General features: G+C 48.0%; 1 protein-coding gene across 1 annotated transcript in view; it reads right to left on the reverse strand.

Annotated features, from left to right (window-relative positions):
• LOC144737947 (DNA repair protein XRCC1-like) overlaps positions 1-26,410 on the reverse strand; it is a 72,243-nt gene that overhangs the window by 43,426 nt on the left and 2,407 nt on the right. The window contains exons 2-6 of the mRNA XM_078620853.1: positions 23,494-23,583; positions 20,577-20,681; positions 15,421-15,579; positions 11,926-12,009; positions 3,310-3,454 (exon numbers count right to left, since the gene is read on the reverse strand). Of these exons, the coding sequence (XP_078476979.1) occupies positions 3,310-3,454; positions 11,926-12,009; positions 15,421-15,579; positions 20,577-20,681; positions 23,494-23,583 (583 nt within the window). The remainder of the gene's footprint in view (positions 1-3,309; positions 3,455-11,925; positions 12,010-15,420; positions 15,580-20,576; positions 20,682-23,493; positions 23,584-26,410) is intronic.

Raw genomic sequence — 26,410 nt, forward strand, 5'->3', positions numbered from 1 at the left:
GAAATAATAAAATAATAAAAATAAAACATGATAAAATAATTCTCACGACGTTTCGGCCACAACGCAAGCAGCCGTCCTCAGGTGGAGAACAGGTCTGTCGAGGAGACAGCGTCTGAATGACACACCCCAGGCTTGGAGCGTCTATTTAAGCTGGGATGGAGGGGGGAAGAGCGCCTTGACAAAATAATTAGCATATCAAGAGGAATTTAGCATATTTATGGGAAATGCAGATATGCGATTAGTACTACTTGTGAAATGCGTATCCATCCCAGCTTAAATAGACGCTCCAAGCCTGGGGTGTGTCATTCAGACTCTGTCTTCTCGACAGACCTGTTCTCCATCTGAGGACGGCTGCTTGCGTTGTGGCCGAAACGTCGTGAGAATTATTTTATTACGTTTTATTATCATTATTTTATTATTTCCATTCTACGTGAATTTACCGAAAGAACCAAGAAGAGGAGTTATACCTTGGTTTTCGTCTAGGACGCGTTCCTGAAAACCACAATTTAAATTGGAACCGCTTAAACCGAAACATTTTTGGTAGATCGTAACGTGGTGCAGAAACTACTACGAGTAGTAGTACTACTACTAGAGATGGGATGGTGGTATTCTATTCATAAATATGAGTGGAGCACCATGTGAAAGGATGCTAACGCTTGGGGTGCCATCTGGCGCGCGAATGTTTGTGGTCTTCATAGTGCCGGATTAAGCTCTAGTGCGGGGCCTGTAGCATATGTTACAAAGAGGCCCTAATAAAAAAAACACGTAAATATTAAAACGCAATTTCTTTACTGGCATAGTAAAGTAATTGTATTTTTCATTTGCTATACAGCCAGATAATATGACAAATCGCAAACCTTAAACACCCAGTCGTTCATAAAAGTTGAAGGCAGCATAGTACTATAGTAATAGAGCAAGTGCAGAATCACTGAACCGGAAATTTTAGCTTGAAAGCATTTAGCGTGGGGCTCTTGAAAGTGCAGGGCCTGTAGTATATGCAGCTACTTTTGCTACTAGGATAATCCGGCACTGGCTCTGGAACCTAAACAATTTGGGGTCTTGAAAGTTTTTAAATCTCGTTGAGTAGGTTATGGCGAGGTATGCGGAACGTATAACGGGACTGAGTTATCGACAAGTTGAGTACGGTACTCCCTCGTGAATCACGGACTTACTACATATATGCGATTTTAGCTATCCGCGAATCGTATCAGGAACTCTTTACATGACTGACTGCATCGAGAAGGTGATTGGCTGCGATCTGCCTACCCTCGAGGACCTGTACACCGAGGACCCTGCTGAGGCGAGCGAGGAAGATTGTGGCCGATTAATCTCACCCTGGACACTCTCTGTTCCAGCTACTCCCCTCCGGCAGAAGGCTGCGGTCCATCAGGACCAAAACCTCACGTCACAAACACAGTTTCTTCCCATCCGCTGTTGGCCTCTTGAGCAAGGCCAAGGGCTTAAAATGACTTTTACACTTACTTTAACATTTTATCTACAACAGGTCCCTGCGGGGTGGGCTGGTAGGAACGAATAACCAAAGAATATAAACATAATGTATTATGACACTTGTTTAGCCAGGAAAGCCTCACTGAGTGTAAAGGTTTTTGTAGGGTCCTGCCAAGTGTTTGCAGTAGGGGGCGATGTTGCTACACCTAATCGGATATCGGACGGATGGACGATATAATCTATTGTAGGCTGGTTCACTTCGTTCCTACCAGTAAAATTGCACCTTGTCATATTTACATGTTACCCAATGTGTATTTTTGTATTTTAAGATTGTATATTACGGCTAATTTACATTTTATATTGTATACTTATTCAAAATTTTACATACTTTAGCCCCTTAGTATTAGACTTTGTAACTTAGTATAGTTAGACTGTATACCACTTATTTAAGTTTTAAGATTCCTACATGTTGAATGTATGCACCTTCCTGCCATTGTAAATTCCTTGTCTGTGCGAACTTTCATGGCGAATAAAACCCTTTTTGATTCTGATTCTGATAAAGTGGCGATGGAAAGATGAGTCGATGACGAGAGATAAAGTAATGAGAAATAAAGCGATGAGAGATGAAGCAATGTTATTGTGATAACTTTTATGTATTTGATAGCTTATTTACATCCTTCATTGAAGAAATTCATTAAGAAAGACATCACTAACCGCAAAATGTGCTCTCCAAGAACATGTCCGAATCCGTATTCTCTCGCTAATAAAAACACTGGGTCAAAAAAAAAAACTTTTTTCTGACCTGGATTTTTGCAGCTGTTCTAGACTAATTTCAGATTCCGAATCTGATCTCAAATTTGCTCTATCACATCTCATTTTTATGCTTTCGGCATACCCCATTTTCATTGATTTTACCCGAAATTAACTCTGTCACTTATGATTGCAAGTTGTTGCGAGTCGGTGACTGCTTTAGTGTTAAAACATGGTGCTGTATTTTTAGGATAGTGTGTTTACAATATCATTTAATGTAGATATCCACATTAATTTAATATTTTTCTTCTGCAATTTTTATTGAAAATGCAATATTTGATATCTCAAAAACCCGATGTGATAGACAAAAACTGATGCCAGATTTGGAATCAGCACCCCCCCAAAATTACATTAAAACCGTTGGAATACCTTATGCCAGAAAAAGTGTGTTGACCAGTGTAATCAATGATCGACTCAAGATACTGTGGTAAAGCAGTGGTAAAGTGCAGTGTTGGCTGTCGCCTGATGAGGCTGATTGTTGTTATAATTACCGGCTAAACTTCACGGTACAATAGAACCCCTCCCTACCTCATTGGAACCTCATTTGCCAGAGGAAAAAATACGATAATTGTTTTTTTACCCTTTTATCTGGCAACAAAACTGACACCTTTTTTTTTACAAGGAGTCATGTTTGCATAGACCACAATACCTGCAGTCATAATGCAAACAAAAACACACAACTCTGATAATGTATGCACTGTCCTTGAAGTTGATTGGTCCACACCCGAGACAGCTGATGCCAGATTTGGAATCAGCACCCCCCCAAAATTACCTTAAAACCTTTGGAATACCTCATGCCACAAAAAGTGTGTTGACCAGTGTAACAGACTATACCGTATGCATACGCCACAGCGAAAGTTTCGGGGCGTTTCCACGTAACAGACATTGGGGGGGGGGATGTCGGGATCGAAACGACGACTCTCCCTGCGTACCAGGCGAGGGAGTTAACATCTCGACACCACGAGCCCGACTTGGCCATTGTACGCCCGGTGGTGCGGCGGGTGAAGGGGAGAAGAAGGGGGGGGGGGGGGGGGTGGCGCCGACTCTGACCGTGAGGGGCGGGGGGTGTGGGGGGGGTGAGCAGGAGAGGGTGACGCTGGCGGGAAGAGAAGAGTCCACCCGGGGCGAGGCAGCCCCCGCTGCTGCTGCCCGGGAGGTCGTCACGGAGACGGAATCCGCCCAGCCGCTGCTCCTGCTACTGCCCACACCCAGGTGGGGGGGGCAGGGACGCAGACGCACGGAGGAGGGGGGGGGGGGAGGCGGGGGGGTGAGGTGAGCAATCCGTGAGGGGCAATTTTTCCCGACAGGTGCATCGAGCATGAGCTGACGTGGCAATCCTGAGAGGGATTGCCGTCTTTGTCGTCAAGACCGTGCGATGTGCGAGGAGTGCGAGACGCAGCATCATAGCATTAATATATCTACTGCTGGAGGAATCCGATAAGCTATGAAGCTCTTTTTTACGGATGGTCCAATACAATACGCACAAACACGACAATAGTGAAAAGTATAATAAAATGTTTTTTCCCCTTTTTTTCTGGCAACAAAACTGAAACCTTTTTACAAGGAATCATGTTACTGCATTAACCACAATACTTGTGGTCAAAATGCAAACAAAAAACACACTCTGATAATATATGCATTGTCCTTGAAACTGATTGGTCCACACCAAGAGACAGCTTTCTTTGCATTTTGACAGCAAGTATTGTGGTTAATGTAGTAACATGAATCCTTGTAAAAAGGTTTCAATTTTGTTGCCAGAAAAAAGGGAAAAAACCCTATTATTATATTTTGGTACTGGCAAAGGAGGTCTAATGATGTAGATGCTCACCCCGAGCCCTCATTACTTTGATAGTGCATTGTCTTTGAGCTGTACACGCCTTTTGGCGTCATCTGGTCTAGCACAAATTGAGACGAGGCTCAAAAGAAAGCTGTCTCTGGTGTGGACCAATCAGTTTCCAGAACAATGGCGATATATTATCAGAGTGTGTTTTTGTTTGCATTGTGACCGCAAGTATTGTGGTTAATGCAGACGTGATTCCTCGCAAAAATGTTTCAGTTTTGTTGCCAGAAAAAAGGGGAAAACCCCTAGATTTGAAGCTTTCGTGACTGCAAGGATTCATACTCTTAAGATTTTTCCAGTAAAGTCACGTAGGTACAAGTAAACCCGTAAAAACAAAGTTTTTCACTATAAATCCTTTATATGCATGGCATCGGGGCGGCTAGAGTCCTCTCGTCCTCTGGCTTGAGATGGCTGCCACCTATGGGTCAGATGATTGTCTGGCAGCATAAAACAATTGGTAATTAAATATTTTAAAAAATTCCCCTAAACAGTGTAACATTTTGTAAAAATTTCACGAAAATGCATTGTCACGCACAACGAGTCTGTGTGCAAAATGTCAGCTCGATTGGATCATGGGAAGTGGGTTAAAAAACGACCGAAAGATTTGCACGGTCCTAAGCAAGCAAGCGAACTTAATATAAAGGATTTAAATAAAAAATAATAATACATGAAAATAACTAAATTAAATTTCGACGTCTTCAGGTGGGACCGTCACAGCCAAATTTACTGTACCACTTGATACAGCACCACGCTCAGATCCGTGTCTCTGATGGCGCAGTCATCGATCGAGGGTCGAATTCGAACCGTGTGTGATCGGCATCGCGCTCGCTGAAAGTATGATGCCTTCAGGGAAGTCGTGTACTGTATACGCAACTGCGCACAATTCTGTGAGTCACTTATAACTGCTTTGCCGTTACTTATTGCCAATCGTGAACTCAAACTATTGTCCTATCATCTCATAGAGTCCCTGGCACGTAGTAATATGCTACACGGTGGCAGTGGGGGTCGCAAAATGCCGATTTGTTACTGATAAACCCCAACGATCCGATCGAAATGAGGGATTTAGATCGGATCATTGGGGGGGGCACGTGCCACCCCACCCCACCCCCCCCCACCCCCCACTTGACACAGTAAATTTGTCTGTGACGGTCCCACCTGAAGACGAAGACTTGTGTTGCCTCCGAAACGTCGTGATTTTATTTAGTTATTTTGATGTAATATTATTATTTTATTTTAATATTATTATTTTACCTACGTAACTTTACCGGAAAAAAACCTAAGAGTACGAGTGGGAAAAACCCTATTCTTATATTTTGGTACTGGCAAAGGAGGCGAAATGAAATAGTGCAATGTGCAAAAAAGGTCTTTAAAATCACCCAACGCACATACAAATACAAACGAAACCATCCACCATCCTACCAGGCAAAGCCCACTGGAGCCATCAACTTATACTGGTAGGAACGAAGTGAACCAGCCTACAATAGATTACATCGTCCGTCCGTCCGTCCGTCCGTGTAGCAACATCGCCCCCTACTGCAAACACTTGGCAGGACTCTACAAAAACCTTTAGACTCAGTGACGCTTTCCTGGCTAAACAAGTGTAACGTTACATTATGTTTATATTCTTTGGTTATTTGTTCTTACCACCCCACCCCGCAGGGACCTGTTTTTTCAGATGCGACCTGGCTACCACAAATGATAGGTCAACCGAAGTGGGCCTCATCATTTGGGAAAAATTACGGCAGCAAAAATAATCTTTAAAAATTCTAGATTTGAAGCTTTCGTGACTGCAAGGATTCATATTCTTAGGTTTTTTCGGTAAAGTCACGTAGGTAAAACATCAAAATTAATGAAAATAAAATAAAATAAAACAAAAATCACGACGTTTTGGAGGCAACACAAGTCTCCGTCATCAGGTGGGACCGTCACAGCCGGATTAGCTGCATCAAGTGAGGCAATGATTCAAGATGTAATCCCTTATAAGCAAGTTGAAGGGGGGAGGAGGGGGGGCTCATCAGAATGTGGTAGCCAATGAATGGAACGTATCGGGAGGGAGGGGGGCGGGGCTCAAAGACAGCACGGAGTGCTAAGTACAACGTATCGGGAGGGGGAGGGGGGGGGGCGGGGCCAAAAAAAATGTGGACGACGGCTTGGAAGCGGTTGCTGCTGCACACGCCAACACATTGGAACGAGAGGGGGAGGGGAGGCCTGATACACATGATAGACAAAAGAACGAAAATGCCCATGTTTATACCAATGCTGGCTGAACAATGAAGAGAGTACTGTTAAAAAATAACTGGGGATGTTAACACTCGGTAAAGTAAAGTAAAATAGTGCCTGTCAGATAAGATGGTCCAAAAAAGTGTAATTAAGTCTTTTTTGCGTGGTTGATAACATCTTTCCAATGATTACTAAGTTTGTACCCATCATCACGGTTGAAATTATGTCTGTGTTTGTATATTTGTATGGCTTCGTGTACAAACCTTTGATGGTAGCCGGGAGGTTTGCAGAGAACCTTGGTCTCGGAAAAGACAATTTCATGAGAGCCCACCGAGTTGTAGCAATGATCGGCAACGGCCGAAGAATCAGTTCTGCCGTGTTTCAGATTTGACTTGTGCTCGCGGACACGATCAGAAACATGACGTTTCGTTTCTCCAATGTAGCAATCACCACAAATGCAACTCAATTTGTAGGTTCCAGGATACTGTAAGTCAGGAACGACATCCTTCACAGATGGAATCAGATCACGGATTTTATGCACTGTACTGAATCGGACTTGGAACTTATCTTTGTTTAGAATTTTGGAGATCTTTTTGGTCACGCCTGCTATGTATGGTAACGTGATGGTTTTGGTCGGAGTTTCATGTGGCTGTTGCTGTGTGGTGGGAGAGACAGCTTGGCGGATAGTACGGTCAGAGTATCCGTTCATCCTGAGGGCCCGATGTACATGTCTTAATTCACCGGTCAGGTGGTGTTTGTCAGAAATGCCATGGGCTCTGTGGTATAGCGTTTTGACGAGAGAATTCTTTTGAGATGGGTGGTGGTGGGAATCCGGTTTCAAGTAGGAATCTGTGTGGGTGGCTTTCCTGTAGACAGAATGTCCCAAGGATCCGTCAGGCCTCCTCTCAAACAGAATATCCAAGAATGGTAGTTTACCGTCTTTCTCCACTTCCATGGTGAATCTGATGGATGGGTGTCTGGAATTGATGTGGTCCAAGAAGTGGTTCAATGCTGGGAGGCCATGTGTACCATACATAGCAGGCGTGACCAAAAAGATCTCCAAAATTCTAAACAAACATAAGATCCAAGTCCGATTCAGTACAGTGCATAAACTCCGTGACCTGATTCCATCTGTGAAGGATGTCGTTCCTGACTTACAGTATCCTGGAGTCTACAAATTGAGTTGCATTTGTGGTGATTGCTACATTGGAGAAACGAAACGTCATGTTTCTGATCGTGTCCGCGAGCACAAGTCAGATCTGAAACACGGCAGAACTGATTCTTCGGCCGTTGCCGATCATTGCTACAACTCGGTGGGCGCTCATGAAATTGTCTTTTCCGAGACCAAGGTTCTCTGCAAACCTCCCGGCTACCATCAAAGGTTTGTACACGAAGCCATACAAATATACAAACACAGACATAATTTCAACCGTGATGATGGGTACAAACTTAGTAATCATTGGAAAGATGTTATCAACCACGCAAAAAAGACTTAATTACACTTTTTTGGACCATCTTATCTGACAGGCACTATTTTACTTTACTTTACCGAGTGTTAATATCCCCAGTTATTTTTTAACAGTACTCTCTTCATTGTTCAGCCAGCATTGGTATAAACATGGGCATTTCCGTTCTTTTGTCTATCATGTGTATCAGGCCTCCCCTCCCCCTCTCGTTCCAATGTGTTGGCGTGTGCAGCAGCAACCACTTCCAAGCCGTCGTCCACATTTTTTTTGGCCCCGCCCCCCCCCCTCCCCCTCCCGATACGTTGTACTTAGCACTCCGTGCTGTCTTTGAGCCCCGCCCCCCTCCCTCCCGATACGTTCCATTCATTGGCTACCACATTCTGATGAGCCCCCCCTCCTCCCCCCTTCAACTTGCTTATAAGGGATTACATCTTGAATCATTGCCTCACTTGATGCAGCTAATCCGGCTGTGACGGTCCCACCTGATGACGGAGACTTGTGTTGCCTCCGAAACGTCGTGATTTTTGTTTTATTTTATTTTCATTAATTTTGATGTTTTACCTACGTGACTTTACCGAAAAAACCTAAGAATATGAATCTTTAAAAATTTCAATGCACGTTGATTCTAAATGTGGAGGGTAAAAAAAATGAACCCGTAAAAACAAAGTTTTTCACTATAAATCCTTTATATGCGTGGCGGCTAGAGTCCTCTCGTCCTCTGGCTTGAGATGGCTGCCACCTATGGGTCAGATGATTGCCTGCCACCATTAAGCAATTGGTAATTAAATCTAATTTATTTTTTTTGCTAAAAAGTGTAAAACTTTGGAAAAAAAATTTCACGAAAATTAATTGTCACTAGGGGTCGGCACGGTTTGGCTCAAACCACCAAACCGCGGTTTGAACCGAACCAAATCGGTTTGGTTTGGCTCTGTTTGAACTGGTTCGGTTTGGTTTGGGGCTACGAAAACCGACTCGGTTTGGCTCGGACAGGGTGGAACCGGCTCAAACTAGTTTGGTTGGTTGTAAAGGCGACACGAAAGGACATGCTGTAGTTGCCTTTGCCTGCGAATTCACTTTGCAATTGCATCTCCATGGCTCGAGCGGCTCAAGACGGCGCCATCCCCGGCGGCTCCAGCATCACAAGGTATCTCATCCACGACGTGGAAGAGACCAAACACGCCGGTAGCGACGAGGAGCCGATGGCGAGCGAACGTAAGAGCCCGGACGCCACGCGCGGCGACACGCGGCAGAGCCTCATGCGCACCCTCGGCGCCGCAGCGCTGCAGACCGCGACGCAGCCCAAGCCCAAGAAGGCCCGTGTGTCCCGAGCGCTGTGGCACGACGAGTACTTTGAGACGAGCCAGGCCGCGGGCGACGTGCAGAGCCGGACCTGCAAGATCTGCACCCTCCAGTACGCGGGCTCCACCTCCTCGGGCACCCGTATCAAGCATCTCAAGACCCATGGGATCGTCAACCCCGAGTCGCCCACGGTCGTCACGTCGCCGCCGACGGGGAAGGGTTTGCTCGTGCAGTCCAAGATGGCCACGCCCATGTCAGCGCACGCGAGCAAGGCCATGGACAGCTTTGTCGCCGAGTACATCGCGACGAGTGGTCTAGGCCATAAACACGTAACATCGGATCCCTTTACGACTCTTCTTCAACGAGCTGCCCCGGGTTACGAGCCCAAGTCTGAGCGCACGGTCAAGCGCCGCATGCTCGAGATGTATGTCGTCCTCAAGCTACTCGTGCTACAGTACTTTACTACTTTTGGCTCTTGCGTCTCCTTGACCTACGACGGTTGGACAAACGACGCCATGACCGGCTTCTTCTCGGTCACCCTCCACTGGATGGACCCGGCGTCGTTCTCCATGTGCAACTGCATCATTGACTTCTTTTGGGTGGCCCTGGGCGAAGGCGTGGGCAAGCGCATGGCGCAGCGCCTGCACGAGCTGCTCGACGACTTTGGCGTGTGGCCGCGCCTGCTCGCCGTCGTCACCGACACCGGTTCTGACGCCGTCGCATCCGCCAAGTCCCTCACGCTCCTCGAGGGGAGCAACCTGCGCTCGACGTGCTGCTTGCGGTGCATCGCGCACTGCGTCAACCTCGGCGTCAAGGCCTCATTCGGCGCGTTCGAGACACTGCTGCGCAGCCTCCGCGCGACGCTCGGCGCTATCCGCAAGAGCAAGACGAAGAGGGCGGCCTACACGTCGCTCGCGCGGCACTACCTCAAGTGCCCGCTGCAGCCGCCTTGCCTCGACGTGGTCACACGTTGGGGTAGCACGTACGTGATGCTCACGGCGTCGCTAAGGCAGCGCCAAGTGATCGACGCCATCTGCCTTGAGCCCGGCTGGTCGCGGAGCCAGGCCGGCTTGTCGGACGAGCAGTGGGAGCAGGCGGCGCTGCTCTGCCAGTTCTTGGAGAAGCCGGCGGCCATCTCCGATGCCATGGGCGCCGAGGAGTACTGCACCATCTCGAACGCCATCACGGCGCAGGAGGCTCTCTTGAGCCACTGCATGACCCACCGCCCGAGTCCTCATGTGGTCGTGAGCTCGGCCGCCGTGACCATCTCCGACTACATGGTCAAGTACAGCGACCTTCTCTCGTCCGAACCAAGCCGCGTCGCCCGCTTTCTCGACCTGCGCCACCCCAAGCCCGCGGCCTCGAGCACCGAGTACAGCAATATCAAGGACATGATGACGGACATTCTCAACCAGCGCTACCCAGCGTTGACGACGGACGCGGCGCCGAAGGCGGCGCCGCGTGGCGGCATTAACATCCTCTTTGACATGGTCTACGCGCCCAACGCTCACGACGGCGCCGCCTCCGAGGTCGACCGCTTCCTGCTTGAGCCGACTCAGGACCTGAGCATGGACGTCGTCGAGTGGTGGAAGCTGTACGGCGGCAAGTACCCACGCCTACGACGCGTGGCCCTCGACTATTTGCCTATCCCGGCGTCGTCCGTGCCCTCCGAGAGAGCAAACTCGGCCGCCAAGCGCTCCTTTCTCGACCGACCAAACCTGCACAAGTGCACGTTCAAGGCCGAGATGTGTGTGCGCTCGTGGGCGCGGATGTTGCCTAGTGTTGGGGTTTCACTGCCATTGAACTACCACACTGCGTTCAAGGACATTGGGCGTGCCAAGCTTGAGGAGATGGCTGTGGACGACATCGTCGTCCAGTACTTGCTAGTGAATCTCAATATGAAGAAAGCCTGCGTAGAAATTAGCGATTAATACACTTGATATTTGTATTGAATGCGAATATTGTTTGCCGCGCATCTTTTCGGTTCAAGCCAACTCAAGAGGTTTGGTTTAGCTTAGTTTGGTTTGGTTTTGGTTTGGTTTGGTTCAGTCGTCGCTGGTTTGGTTTGGTTTGGCTTGCTCAATTTGAAACCAGTTTGAGTCGGTTCAAACCGTGCCGACCCCTAATTGTCACGCACAACGAGTCTGTGTGCAAAATGTCAGCTCGATTGGATCACGGGAAGTGCGTTAAAAAACGACCGAAAGATTTTCACGGTCGTAAGCGCGCAAGCAAGCAAGCAAGTGAACTTAAAATAAAGGATTTAAAAAAACGGAGGACCCAGAGAAAAAAAAGCACCCGGCCATCACGGGGCAAGAGAGAGAGCAAGCAAGATGCAAACTATATACAGCAGCAGGTGTCAGGGTCTGGGATCGAACCCACACACTCCTGTAAACCAAGCAAGGTAGTTAACATCTCCTAGTCACCGGGTAGTCAGGGTCGGGGTCAAACCCACGACCTCCAGTGTACCAGGTGAGGTAGTTAACATCTCGTAGCCACCGTGGCATCAGGTTCGGAATCAAACCCACGACCTCTTGTGTACCAGGTGAGGTAGTTAACATCTCCTGGTCACCATGGCATCAGGTTCGGAATCAAACCCACGACCTCCTGTGTACCAGGTGAGGTAGTTAACATCTCCTGGTCACCGTGGCATCAGGTTCAGAATCAAACCCACGACCTCCTGTGTACCAGGTGAGGTAGTTAACATCTCCTGGTCACCGGGTAGTCAGGGTCGGGGTCAAACCCACGTCCTCCTGTGTACCAGGTGAGGGGATGGGTGTCACCAAGGGGATGGGGGTCACCGAGGGGATGATGGGGGTTCACGGGAGAGGCGCCGGGCTGCACCTGCTTGGCTTGTGGAGCGTCGTCTGTGGAGGAATCCTCAGGGACCGAGTTGAAGCGGATGAACGCGAGGCCATACGCCAGGGACTGACGTGGAGATGGGGGCGGGGGGGACACGGAGACACAGACACGGGGACACGGAGACACAGACATGCAGATATTCAGACACAAGGACATGGAGAAACAGACACGGGGACACAGAGACACAGACACGGGGACACGGAGACACAACCATGCAGATATTCAGACAAGGACACGGGGACACAGAGACACAGACACGGGGACACGGAGAAACGGAGACACAGACATGCAGATATTCAGACACAAGGACACGGAGACACAAACATGCAGACACAAACATGCAGATATTCAGACACAAGGAAACGGAGACATGGAGACAGACACGGGGACACGGAGACACAGACATGCAGATATTCAGACACAAGAACACGGGGACACGGAGACACAGACACGGGGACACGGAGACACAGACATGCAGATATTCAGACACAAGGACACGGAGACACAGATATGCAGATATTCAGACACAAGGACACGGGGACATGGAGACACAGACACGGGGACACGAAGACACAGACATGGGGACACGGAGACACAGACACGGGGACACGGAGACACAGACACGCAGATATTCAGACACAAGGACACGGGGACATGGAGACACAGACACGGGGACACGAAGACACAGACACGGGGACATGGAGACACAGACACGGGGTTAGTCACCAGCAGTGTAAACCGCGCGCAGCCAGGGTGGGAGCAGACATCTCCCTCGCCCAGGGCAGAACACAATTTTCGCAGCTAGGTGGTGGTTCTAGATTTGAAGCTTTCGTGACTGCAAAGGATTCATACTCTTAGGTTTTTCGGTAAAGTTACGTAGGTAAAAAATAAAATTAAAATGTATAAAAGTAATAATAGGAATAAAATAATTAAAATAAAATAATTTCATTTCTATTATTACTTTTATTAATTTTAATATAAATTTTAATTTAAAAGTAATAATACTCCTTGTAAAAAACAAAGGTGCCAGTTTTGCTGCCAGATAGAAGCGTAAATTTTTTTTATCATATTATTTACTGGCAAATGAGGTTCCAATGGTGTAAATGCTTACCCCGAGCTCTCATACTCTGATGGTGCATTGTCTTTGAGTTGTGCGCCTTTTGGCGTCATCTGGTCCAACACCATGTGAGACTAGGCTCTAAGAAAAGCTGTCTCGGGTGTGGACCAATCAACTTCAAGGACAGTGCATACATTATCAGAGTTGTGGTTTTTGTTTGCATTATGGCTGCATGTATTGTGGTCAATGCAAACATGACTCCTTGTAAAAAAAGGTGTCAGTTTTGTTGCCAGATAGAAGGGTAAAAAACCAATTATCAGAAATAAAATAATTAAAATAAAATTGTATTTCTATTATTACTTTTATTAATTTCTTACCCACGTGACTTTACCAAAAAACCTAAGAGTATATGTGGTGTTTCGATTTAAAGCTTTCGTGACTGCAAGGATTCATCTTCTTGGTTCTTTCGGTAAAGTCACGTAGAATGGAAATAATAAAATAATAAAAATAAAACACAATACAATAATTCTCACGACGTTTCGGCCACAACGCAAGCAGCCGTCCTCAGGTGGAGAACAGCGTCTGTCGAGGAGACAGATTCTGAATGACACACAATTGCACACACAACTGTCTTCTCGACAAACCTGTTCTCCACCTGAGGACGGCTGCTTGCGTTGTGGCCGAAACGTCGTGAGAATTATTTTATTATGTTTTATTTGTATTATTTTATTATTTCCCTTCTACGTGACTTTACCGAAAGAACCAAGAAGATGAGTATAGGTGGTGGTTCTCATGGGCAACTGCACACAATTCTGTGAGTCATTTATAACTGCTTTGCCGTTACTTATTGCCAATTATGGACTCAGACTATTGTCCTATCATCTCGTAGAGTCCCTGGCACGTAATAATATGCTACACAGTGGCAGTGAGGGTCGCAAGATGCCGATTTATTACTAATAAACCCCAATGATCCGATCGAGATGAGAGATTTCGATCGGATCATTGGGGAGGTACGTGCCACCCCACCCCACCCCCACTGGCTCCACCAGTAGCCCTATTGGACCTCAAAACTCAATGTCCCTGTAGAAGAATACGGGTAAATCGTACGGGTTGACAGGCATACCATCTTATTCTTAGGGTTTTTTCCGGTAAAGTCACGTAGGTAAAAAATTTAAATTAATAAAAGTAAAATAAAAATCACGACGTTTCGGAGGCAACACAAGCTTCCGTCTTCAGGTGGAACCATCACAGCACGATTGCTGTATCAAGTGACTTTACCGAAAAAACCTAAGAATATGAATCCTTGCAGTCACGAAAGCTTCAAATCTAGAGGTATACCATCTCTCGATTTAAAGCTTTCGTGACTGCAGGGATTCATCTTCTTGGTTCTTTCGGTAAAGTCATCACGTAGAAGGGAAGTAATAAAATAATAAAAATACAACATAATAAAATAATTCTCACGACGTTTCGGCCACAATGCCGAAACAACAATGCGTTTTGGCCGAAACGTCGTGAGAATTATTTTATTATGTTTTATCTTTATTATTTTATTACTTCCCTTCTACGTGATGACTTTACCGAAAGAACCAAGAAGATGTATACCATTTCATCGCATGACCACCATCAAGTTCCCATCAGCGTGCCCATGACACACAATTGCACACACAACCGCAGTGAAGGTCGTCGGCGCGGATAATCGAGAGTCTACTGGGTATTGCGGGCGTCTTTTGCGCATTTGCTTGCATGTGTAGTGACATAAGAGGGGAGGGGCTGCTGGGGGCTCTGGGACCCTAGGCAACCCAGACAGTTAAGCCCCTTGGCGCCACCAGCGGGGGGGGCTGTGTGTGCTCTGTGGGATATCTGGGGGCGCACGCGGCCCCACCCCTCGTTGGGGACGAGGCATAAAAGGGCAGCTACCTGGCCGATCGGGGCCAGTTGTAGCTCAAGACCCAAGACCCAAGACCAGCCATCTCAGGACCCTGGGACGCTGTGAGGGCCAGTGGTGGGACTCTGGAACTCCGGCTCTACGTCCTTGTGAGGGCGAGTTCCAGATCGTAGCCAGAGTAGTGTATCTAGGCTGTGTACCTAGGCTGTGTACCTAGGCTGTGTACCTAGGCTGTGTACCTAGGCTGTGTACCTAGGCTGTGTACCTAGGCTGTGTACCTAGGCTGTGTACCTAGGCTGTGTACCTAGGCTGTGTCGCTAGGTTGTGTCGCTAGACTGTGTACCTAGGCTGTGTACCTAGGCTGTGTACCTAGGCTGTAACAGAGTATCAGGACTGTTGGGAGTGCTGTTGGATTGTAATAAAGAAGTTACCTCTACAAGTGTCTCCGGAACCCATTACACATGCAAGCAAGCGAGCGTGTGAGCATACGTGCGTGCATGCGTGTACATGTCTGTCCCCCCCCCCCGGGGCTCACCGAGTTGTAGGGCTGCCGGCAGACTACGCGCGCCCGGTCCCAGCGCTGCTCGCGAGCCGAGCGGCACAGCAACTCGGGGCCGAACATTCGGACGCGGCTCCTCTGCTGCGAAGAGCGGCTCTCAGCGGGGGACATGAAGCACGAGGCGGAGAGCAGCGCCTATGCAGCAGAGATGACGCACACACACACAGTCAGTCAGAGACACGCACACACGCACACACACAGTCAGACACGCACACACACAGTCAGAGACGCACACACACACACACACAGTCAGAGACGCACACACAGTCAGTCAGAGATGAGACACACACACACAGTCAGAGACACACACAAAGTCAGAGACACACACACACAGTCAGAGACACACACACACGCACACAGTCAGAGACACACACACACGCACACAGTCAGAGACACACACACACACGCACACACAGTCAGAGACACACACACACACAGTCAGAGACACACACACACACAGTCAGAGACACACACACACACAGTCAGAGACACACACACACACACAGTCAGAGACACACACACACACAGTCAGAGACACACACACACACAGTCAGAGACACACACACACACAGTCAGAGACACACACACACAGTCAGAGACACACACACACAGTCAGAGACACACACACACAGTCAGAGACACACACACACACAGTCAGAGACACACACACACACAGTCAGAGACACACACACACACAGTCAGAGACACACACACACACAGTCAGAGACACACACACACACAGTCAGAGACACACACACACACGCAGTCAGAGACACACACACACAGTCAGAGACACACACACACACGCACACAGTCAGAGACACACACACACACAGTCAGAGACACACACACACACAGTCAGAGACACACACACACACAGTCAGAGACACACACACACACAGTCAGAGACACACACACACACAGTCAGAGACACACACACACACAGTCAGAGACACACACACACACAGTCAGAGACACACACACACACGCAGTCAGAAACACACACACACAGTCAGAGACACACACACACGCACACAGTCAGAGACACACACACACGCACACAGTCAGAGACACACACACACACACAGTCAGAGACACACACACACACACAGTCAGAGACACACACACACACAGTCAGAGACACACACACACACAGTCAGAGACACACACACACACAGTCAGAGACACACACACACACACAGTCAGAGACACACACACACACACAGTCAGAGACACACACACACAGTCAGAGACACACACACACACACAGTCAGAGACACACACACACACACAGTCAGAGACACACACACACACAGTCAGAGACACACACACACAGTCAGAGACGCACACACACACACAGTCAGAGACACACACACACACAGTCAGAGACACACACACACAGTCAGAGACACACACACACACAGTCAGAGACACACACACACACAGTCAGAGACACACACACACACACACAGTCAGAGACACACACACACACAGTCAGAGACACACACACACACACAGTCAGAGACACACACACACAGTCAGAGACGCACACACACACACACACACAGTCAGAGACGCACACACACACACAGTCAGAGACACACACACACACACAGTCAGAGACACACACACACACAGTCAGAGACGCACACACACACACAGTCAGAGACACACACACAGTCAGTTAGAGATGACACACACACAGTCAGAGACACACAAACACAGTCAGAGACACACACACACAGTCAGAGACACACACACACACACAGTCAGAGACGCACACACACACACAGTCAGAGACGCACACACACACACACACAGTCAGAGACACACACACACAGTCAGAGACGCACACACACACACAGTCAGAGACGCACACACACACACACAGTCAGAGACACACACACACACAGTCAGAGACACACACACAGTCAGAGACACACACACACACACAGTCAGAGACACACACACACACAGTCAGAGACACACACACGCACACAGTCAGAGACACACACACGCACACAGTCAGAGACACACACACACACAGTCAGAGACACACACACACACAGTCAGAGACGCACACACACACACAGTCAGAGACGCGCACACACACACAGTCAGAGACACACACACACAGTCAGAGACACACACACACAGTCAGAGACACACACACACACACAGTCAGAGACGCACACACACACACACAGTCAGAGACGCACACACACACACAGTCAGAGACGCACACACACACAGTCAGAGACACGCACACACACACAGTCAGAGACACACACACACACAGTCAGACACACACACACACAGTCAGAGACACGCACACACACACACAGTCAGAGACACACACACACACACAGTCAGAGACACACACACACACACAGTCAGAGACACACACACACACACAGTCAGAGACACGCACACACACAGTCAGAGACGCACACACACACACACAGTCAGAGACACACACACACACAGTCAGAGACGCACACACACACACACAGTCAGAGACGCACACACACACACACAGTCAGAGACGCACACACACACAGTCAGAGACGCACACACACACACACAGTCAGAAACACACACACACAGTCAGAGACGCACACACACAGTCAGAGACGCACACACACAGTCAGAGACGCACACACACACACAGTCAGAGACGCACACACACAGTCAGAGACGCACACACACAGTCAGAGACGCACACACACACACAGTCAGAGACACACACACAGTCAGAGACGCACACACAGTCAGAGACACACACACACACAGTCAGACACACACACACAGTCAGTCAGAAATGAGACACACACACACAGTCAGAGACGAGACACACGGGGGAATGGGGGGGGTGATAGACACAGGGCTAGACACACAGAGAGATAGACGCAAAGACACAGAGATAGACACGGACACAGAGATAGACACACGGAGAGACACAGAGATAAAGACACACAGAGACAGAGATAGTCAAGGACAGACACAGATACACAGAGATATACAGGCAGAGAAATAGACGCACACAGAGACACTAGACACAGACAGAGTGACACACAAATAGATAGACACACAGAGACAACAAAAATAGGTGCCTTTCGCCACTAAGTGGCGGTGACGTCACCATGACGATTGTGCCAGGCTAGGTGCACTTTGAGGCCACGTGAAGTGTCGAAACCTCTTTGCTGACAGAAGGTCATGGGACAGACCCAGCAGGTGCCATAGGTTGAATGACTAAAATGAATGCCAAATGTACCAACTGTGCCCCCTACTGTGCCAACTTGCTGCATTTTATCCACCAGGCACTTTGCTCGTTGTTGTGAGCGTCGCTCCTCTGCCCTCCGTTGTTGTTGGACGGCGACTGTCTCCAACTGCCCAGTAGCGTCCTTCATGAGCCTCCTCCATAGAGGCCGATAATGATACTGCTGGTACCAGTCTTCGGCAAGTCCACTCAGCTCCACATCCTCCTTTACAGCATCAGTCCATCTCTTCTCCACCCCGTGTCGTGCCCATTTAGCCCCCGCTATCCGGACAAACAGAAGCTGCTTGGGCATGCAATAGCTGGGCATGCGGGCTACGTGACCCAGTCAACACAGCATTGCCTGCTGGAGGAGTTTACCAATGGGACTGTGTCCAGATCTTTCAAGAATTTGTCAGCTTCTCACACAATCCAGGATGGATCATAGGTAGGCCAGCCTGAATGTTTCTAACCATCAGAGATGTTCCATTAGAGGGTTCCACGTTTCGCAAGTGAATAGAAGGGAGGGCATTACCGTGGCCGAGAAGACATGAAGCTTCGTGTAGAGTAACAGATCAGGTAGCTTCCACGTAGAATTACGTAGCCAATGATAAAATGTCGCCTAACTGATTCGCAGTGAGACCTGTGCTGTCAAATTGGAGCTGGTCATAAGCACACTGCCCAGGCATGGAAACCTATCTACTCTCTCCACAAATGCTCCATCACCAATGGGGAGTTGAGGCAGTGGAGTTTTGATGACACAAAATACATGGGCAGGTGCTTAGTTTTGGACGGGCTGATGGTAAGGCTCCACCTCTTAGTGGCACGCTCCAGGTTCAGCATCAGCACCTCCACTTCTTCTTCGAGTGAGCAGCAATCACCAGACCATCACCATACATATCATGGTTGACCAATAGAAAGCCATTTATCGACGGCACCCGGGCATCCATCAACCTCCCACTGTATCTGGACCAGATGGAGATTCCTTCGTACAACCATAGAAGGCTTCTCGAACTAAATGGTCGAAAAATATGTCAATCATGTAGACGCCAGAGGACATCCCTGTCGCACCCCAAAGTTAACAGGGAATGACTCCCGGTCACGCATCTTTACCTGGGCCTGCCCACCATCATGAAGATCCTTAATGATTAACAAGGACAACGATCCCCCTTATAGCCTCAACAGACTGTTGGGTCAGGTGCTGTTAGCGAGCATCTATGAAGGGCGGCACGGCACACGAGGGGGTGGGTGGTCAGCACCACGCCCGGCCGCCTTTGTCTCCTCAGTGGCGATGTTTACACACCACACCAGGTACTCATTTGTGGCCGAGGCGACCTAGGGGAGGCCCAGGACCGGTTCAGATAATCGTCACTGGTGATGACCATCACAGCCATCACCATCACAGCCATCACCATCACTACCATCACAGCCATCACAGCCATCACCATCACAGTGAGAGGGAATCAAAGTTGGCATGCCGGGTTCGAAGCACAGTGCGCGAGCTGCTACACTACCGCTCCCCACTTAATGACTAACTCTCACACTCACTCACACTCACTCACACTCACTCACTCACTTTCACTCACACTCACTCACTTTCACTCCCACTCACTCACACTCACTCACTTTCACTCACACTCACACTTACCCACTCACACTCACTCACACTTACTCACTCACACTCACACTTACCCACTCACACTCACTCACACTCACACTTACCCACTCACACTCACTCACACTCACACTTACCCACTCACACTCACTCACACTCACTCACTTTCACTCACACTCACTCACTCACACTCACTTTCACTCACTTTCACTCACTTTCACTCACACTCACTCACACTCACTCACACTCACTTTCACTCACCTGAAAGTCCGAATCATTTGAGGAGGAGTTGCCCACGAGGATTTCAACAAAGGCCGATCCCTCGTTCCCAACATCGACGCTGAGAATTTTCTCAGCCTTCTCAAACTGGACTCGGGGAGACACAGGGAGACACACAGGAGGGCAGACATGGGAGATACAAGGGGTCATATGTAGACAGAAACACACGAGGACGCACACAGAGACACGGAGCCACGTGGGGACACAGACCACGAGGTCTGTCAATATATTCCACAGTGGCACCATGGTGGCTAGGAGATGTTAACTACTTCGTCTGGTATACAGGAGGTCGTGGGTTCAATCCCAACCCTGATGCCTGCTGCTGTATATTTGGAGTTTGCGTGTCTCTCATCACGGTGGCTAGGAGATGTTAACTACCTCGTCTGGTGTACAGGAGGTCGTGGGTTCAATCCCAACCCTGATGCCTGCTGCTGTATATTTGGAGTTTGCGTGTCTCTCATCACGGTGGCTAGGAGATGTTAACTACCTCGTCTGGTATACAGGAGGTCGTGGGTTCAATCCCAACCCTGATGCCTGCTGCTGTATATTTGGAGTTTGTTTCTCTCTCGCTCTCTCTCCCCGTTGTCGTGTGGATTTTTCTACGGGTCCTCCAGTTTTTCCCTCCATATTTAGAATCAACGTCACACGTTTATGCAATTTGTCCGCTACTATAAATATCCAGTTAATGACGATGATGATATCAGCCACTTCGTTGATCTATCATTTGTGATATCTGGTTTGCTTCTGAAAAAGACCTACATAACTCAGTGGGACCTTATACACTGGTAAAAATAAAAACAAATTAACCCGTAAAAACAAAGTTTTTCACTATAAATTCTTTATATGCGTGGCGGCTAGAGTCCTCTGGCTTGAGATGGCTGCCACCTATGGGTCAGATGATTGCATTGCACCATTAAGCAATTGAGTCTGTGTGGAAAATGTCAGCTCGATTGGATCACGGGAAGTGGGTTAAAAAACGACCGAAAGATTTGCACGGTCCTAAGCAAGCAAGTGAACTTAATATAAAGGATTTAAAAAGTCGTAATTAATGGTAAATTCAGCAATTCCAGGCCGGGATGAGAGCCGGGCTCTGCTCATCTCTGCTCCCCTAACTCCGCGATGAGCCAGATGAGGAAATTCCACATTCCCCCAACGGGGACACAGACTCTCCCTATCGGGCGGCGCAGGTGGTGATGATGGTGATGATTAGGATGATGACGGTGGTAGTGATGGTGATGGTTGGTGATGGCGGTGATGGCGGTGATGGCGGTGATGGCGGTGATGGCGGTGATGATGGTGGTAGTGATGGCGATGGTTGGTGATGTTGGCAATGGTGATGGCGGTGATGGCGGTGATGGCGGCAGTGATGGTAGTGATGGTGATGATGGTGATGATGGTGATGATGGTGGTGATTAGGATGATGACGGTGGTAGTGATGGTGATGGTTGGTGATGTTGGCAATGGTGGTGATGGCGGTGATGGCGGTGATGGCGGTGATGGCGGTGATGGCGGTAGTGATGGTGGTGATGGTGGTGATGGTGATGATGGTGGTGATTAGGATGATGACGGTGGTAGTGATGGTGATGGTTGGTGATGTTGGCAATGGTGGTGATGGCGGTGATGGCGGTGATGGCGGCAGTGATGGTGGTGATGGTGGTGATGGTGTTGATGGTGTTGATGGTGGTGATGATGGTGATGATTAGGATGATGACGGTGGTAGTGATGGCGATGGTTGGTGATGTTGGCAATAGTGGTGATGGCGGCAGTGATGGTGGTGATGGCGGTGATGGCGGCAGTGATGGTAGTGATGGTGGTGATGATTAGGATGATTAAGATGATTAGGATGATGATGGTGGTAGTGATGGTGATGGTTGGTGATGTTGGCAATGGTGGTGGTGATGGCGGTGATGGCGGCAGTGATGGTGGTGATGGCGGCAGTGATGGTGGTGATGGTGGGGAGCGGTAGTGTAGCGATTAACGCGCTGCGCTACGAACCCGACGACCCGAGTTCGATTCCCGCTCAAACCAACACCACTGACGATTATCTTAACCGGTTCTGGCCCTCCTCTCCTCTAGGTTGACTCAGCCTCGAATGAGTACCTGGTGCGGTGTGTAATAAACATCACTCGCGGGACAAAGGCGGCCGGGCGTGGTGCTGACCACCCACCCCCTCCCTTGTGTGCCATGGGGGTGATAGTTGTGATGGTGGTGATGGTGGTGATGCTGATTGCAGCGGTGGTGGTGGCGGTGGTGGTGACGGTGGTGGTGACGGTAGTGATGGCAGCGGCGGTGGTGATGACTGCGATGGCTGTGATGGTAGTGATGGTGATGGCTGTGATGGTGATGGCTGTGATGGTGATGGTAGTGATGGTGATGGCTGTGATGGTAGTGATGGGGATGGCTGTGATGGTGGTGATGGTGATGGTGGTGATGGTGATGATGGTGATGGTAGTGATGGTGATGGCTGTGATGGTGATGGCTGTGATGGTAGTGATGGTGATGGTTGTGATGGTGGTGATGGCTGTGATGGTGGTGATGGCTGTGATGGTAGTGATGGTGATGGCTGTGATGGCTGTGATGGTGATGGCTGTGATGGTAGTGATGGTGATGGCTGTGATGGCTGTGATGGTGATGGCTGTGATGGTGATGGCTGTGATGGTAGTGATGGCTGTGATGCTGATGGCTGTGATGCTGATGGCTGTGATGGTGATGGCTGTGATGGTGATGGCTGTGATGGCTGTGATGGTGATGGCTGTGATGATGATGGCTGTGATGGCTGTGATGGTGATGGCTGTGATGATGATGGCTGTGATGGTAGTGATGGTGGTGATGGCTGTGATGGTGATGGCTGTGATGGTGGTGATGGTAGTGATGGTGGTGATGTTGCTGTGGGTGTCACCTGTAGGATAAAGGAAGCCTCCTTCTCCCCGGGGAGGCAGCGCCACTTGCGGTGAGCATCTGCGCTGAGAAGATTGTCCACACGGTGCAACTGGGGGGGGTAACCACAACACCCACCATAACCACCACGACCACATCCACCACCACTACAACCACCACAAATAGAACCACCAACACCATAACAACCATCACAACACTCACCACCACCATCACAACACCCACCATAACCACCACGGCCACATCCACCACCGTTACAACCACCACAAATAGAGCCACCAACACCATAACAACCATCACAACACTCACCACCACCATCACAACACCCACCATCATCACAACCCCCACCACCACAACATCCACAATCACAACAATCACCACAAATTGAACCACCATCACCAAAACCACCACCATAAATAGAATCACCACAACAACCACCATCAGCACCACTACAATCACCACAACTATAACCACTTTCACCACCACCATCACTACAACCACGACCAATAGAACCACCACCATCATCACAACAACCACCATAACCACCACTACAGCCACTATCACCACAACACCCATCACCACAAGCACCACAAATAGAACCACCACCGTAACCACCACCACTATAAGCACCACAACTATAACCACTTTAACCAACACTACAACCACTACCAATAGAACCACCACGATAACAACTACTATAACCACCACCACTACAGCCACTATCACCACCACCACCACTACCACCATGACAATCACCACAACTATAACCACTTCAACCAACACTACAACCACTACCAATAGAACTACCACGATAACCACTACTATAACCACCACCACTACAGCCACTATCACCACCACTACCACCATGATAATCACCACAACTATAACCACTTTAACCAATACTACAACCACTACCAATAGAACTACCACTATAACCACTACTATAACCACCACCACTACAGCCACTATCACCACCACCACTACCACCATGACAATCACCACAACTATAACCACTTTAACCCACACTACAACCACTACCAATAGAACCACCACGATAACAACTACTATAACCACCACCACTACAGCCACTATCACCACCACCACCACTACCACCATGACAATCACCACAACTATAACCAAAGATAAACACTTTGAAGTGAAGCACAACTGACGATTTCGATTGTTACTATTTCGATTTAGAACGAATACTAACGCTCGATGCGTGTGCGCTGTGATAATAACATTTTCCTGCTCCCGTACAGAAGACTTGGCCCACTATAGTGGATAGCAGAGCCACGCAAATCAAAATCAATCAAACTCTGCACACCGTTGTAAATATATTGCAACTAAATTTCGCTTTAAAGCTTTCGTGACTGCAGGGATTCATCTTCTTGGTTCTTTCGGTAAAGTCACGTAGAAGGGAAATAATAAAATAATAAAAAGAAAACATAATACAATTATATACTGTATTATGTTTTATTTTTATTATTTTATTATTTCCCTTCTATGCGACTTTACCAAAAGAACTAAGAAGATATTGCAACTACTGTACTTGCTTTTGTGTCCTGGTCACAAAAGCAAAGTTTGTGGGGAACAATAGCCACTTTCTGTACTTTTGAGGCATAAGCAATTAGATATTGACACTTGCTATCAACCTGATGATGGACGCTTGTGTTGCGCCCGAAACGTCGTATTTTATTTTATTTGATACATACGTGACTTTACAGAAAGAACCAAAGAGAAGGAATGTTAACACACCAAGGTGGTGATGGGAATCACATCATGTTTTTCAGTCACCAGTTTCGCGTTTTGTGTATTGGCGAATGTATATTCCAGTTCGCGAACACTGGTCAACAAAAACATTTTTTTCTGGCCTGGACTTTTGCAGCTGTTTTAGACTAATTTCAAGGTGCTGATTCCAAATCTGATCTCAGATTTTCTCTATCACATCTCATTTTTATGCTATCGGCATACCCCATTTTCATTGATTTTACCCGAAATTAACTCTGTCACTTATGATTGCAAGTTGTTGCGAGTCAGTGACTGCTTTAGTGTTACAATATGGTGCTGTATTTTTAGGATAGTGTGTTTATAATATTATTTTATGTAGATATCCACATTTATTTAATATTTTTCTTCTGCAGTTTTTATTGAAAATGCAATATTTGATATCTCAAAAACCTGATGTGATAGACAAAAACTGATGCCAGATTTGGAATCAGCACCCCAAAATTACATTAAAACCGTTGGAATACCTTATGCCAGAAAAAGTGTGTTGACCAGTGTAATATAGATGGCAAATTAATTAAGGCCATAGTGTGTACAATTTGATTGAGGGGCTTGTATGTTCGTCTTGGTGTTGTCTGCTCCAGTTTTTTTTTGCTGTTTTATTGCCTTTCCGAAACTTTGGGATGTATTATCCAATTAGAAGTTCTATAGTTTATTTATGAAAGGATGCCACGACCAGACGCTTGCTGTATATTTAGAGTTTGCGTGTCTCTCTCTCTCCCCGTGATCGTGTGGATGTTTTCTCCGGGTCCTCCGGTTTTTCCCCTCCACATTTAGAAACATTTATGGCAGTAAAGTAATATTATCTTATGAGACCTCCTTTACCAGTGGCAAAATATAGTGATAGGTTTTCACCCTTTCAACTGGTACAAAAACGGACACCTTTATACAAGGCAAGAGCCACACAAGCAGTCAAAATGCAAACAAAAAGAAACAACTCTGATAATGATAATGATATGCACTGTTCTTGAAGTTGATTGGTCCACACCCGAGACAGCGTTTCTTAGAGCCTAGTCTCCATTGGTGTTGGACCAGATGACGCCAAAAAACGTACAACTCAAAGACAGCGCACTCTCAGAGTATTGAGAGCTCGGGGTGAAGCATTTACACTACGAGGCCTCTTTTACCAGATG

The sequence above is a fragment of the Lampetra planeri genome, chromosome 76, assembly GCF_965212315.1.
Source record: "Lampetra planeri chromosome 76, kcLamPlan1.2.h2, whole genome shotgun sequence".
Lineage (NCBI taxonomy): Eukaryota > Metazoa > Chordata > Hyperoartia > Petromyzontiformes > Petromyzontidae > Lampetra > Lampetra planeri.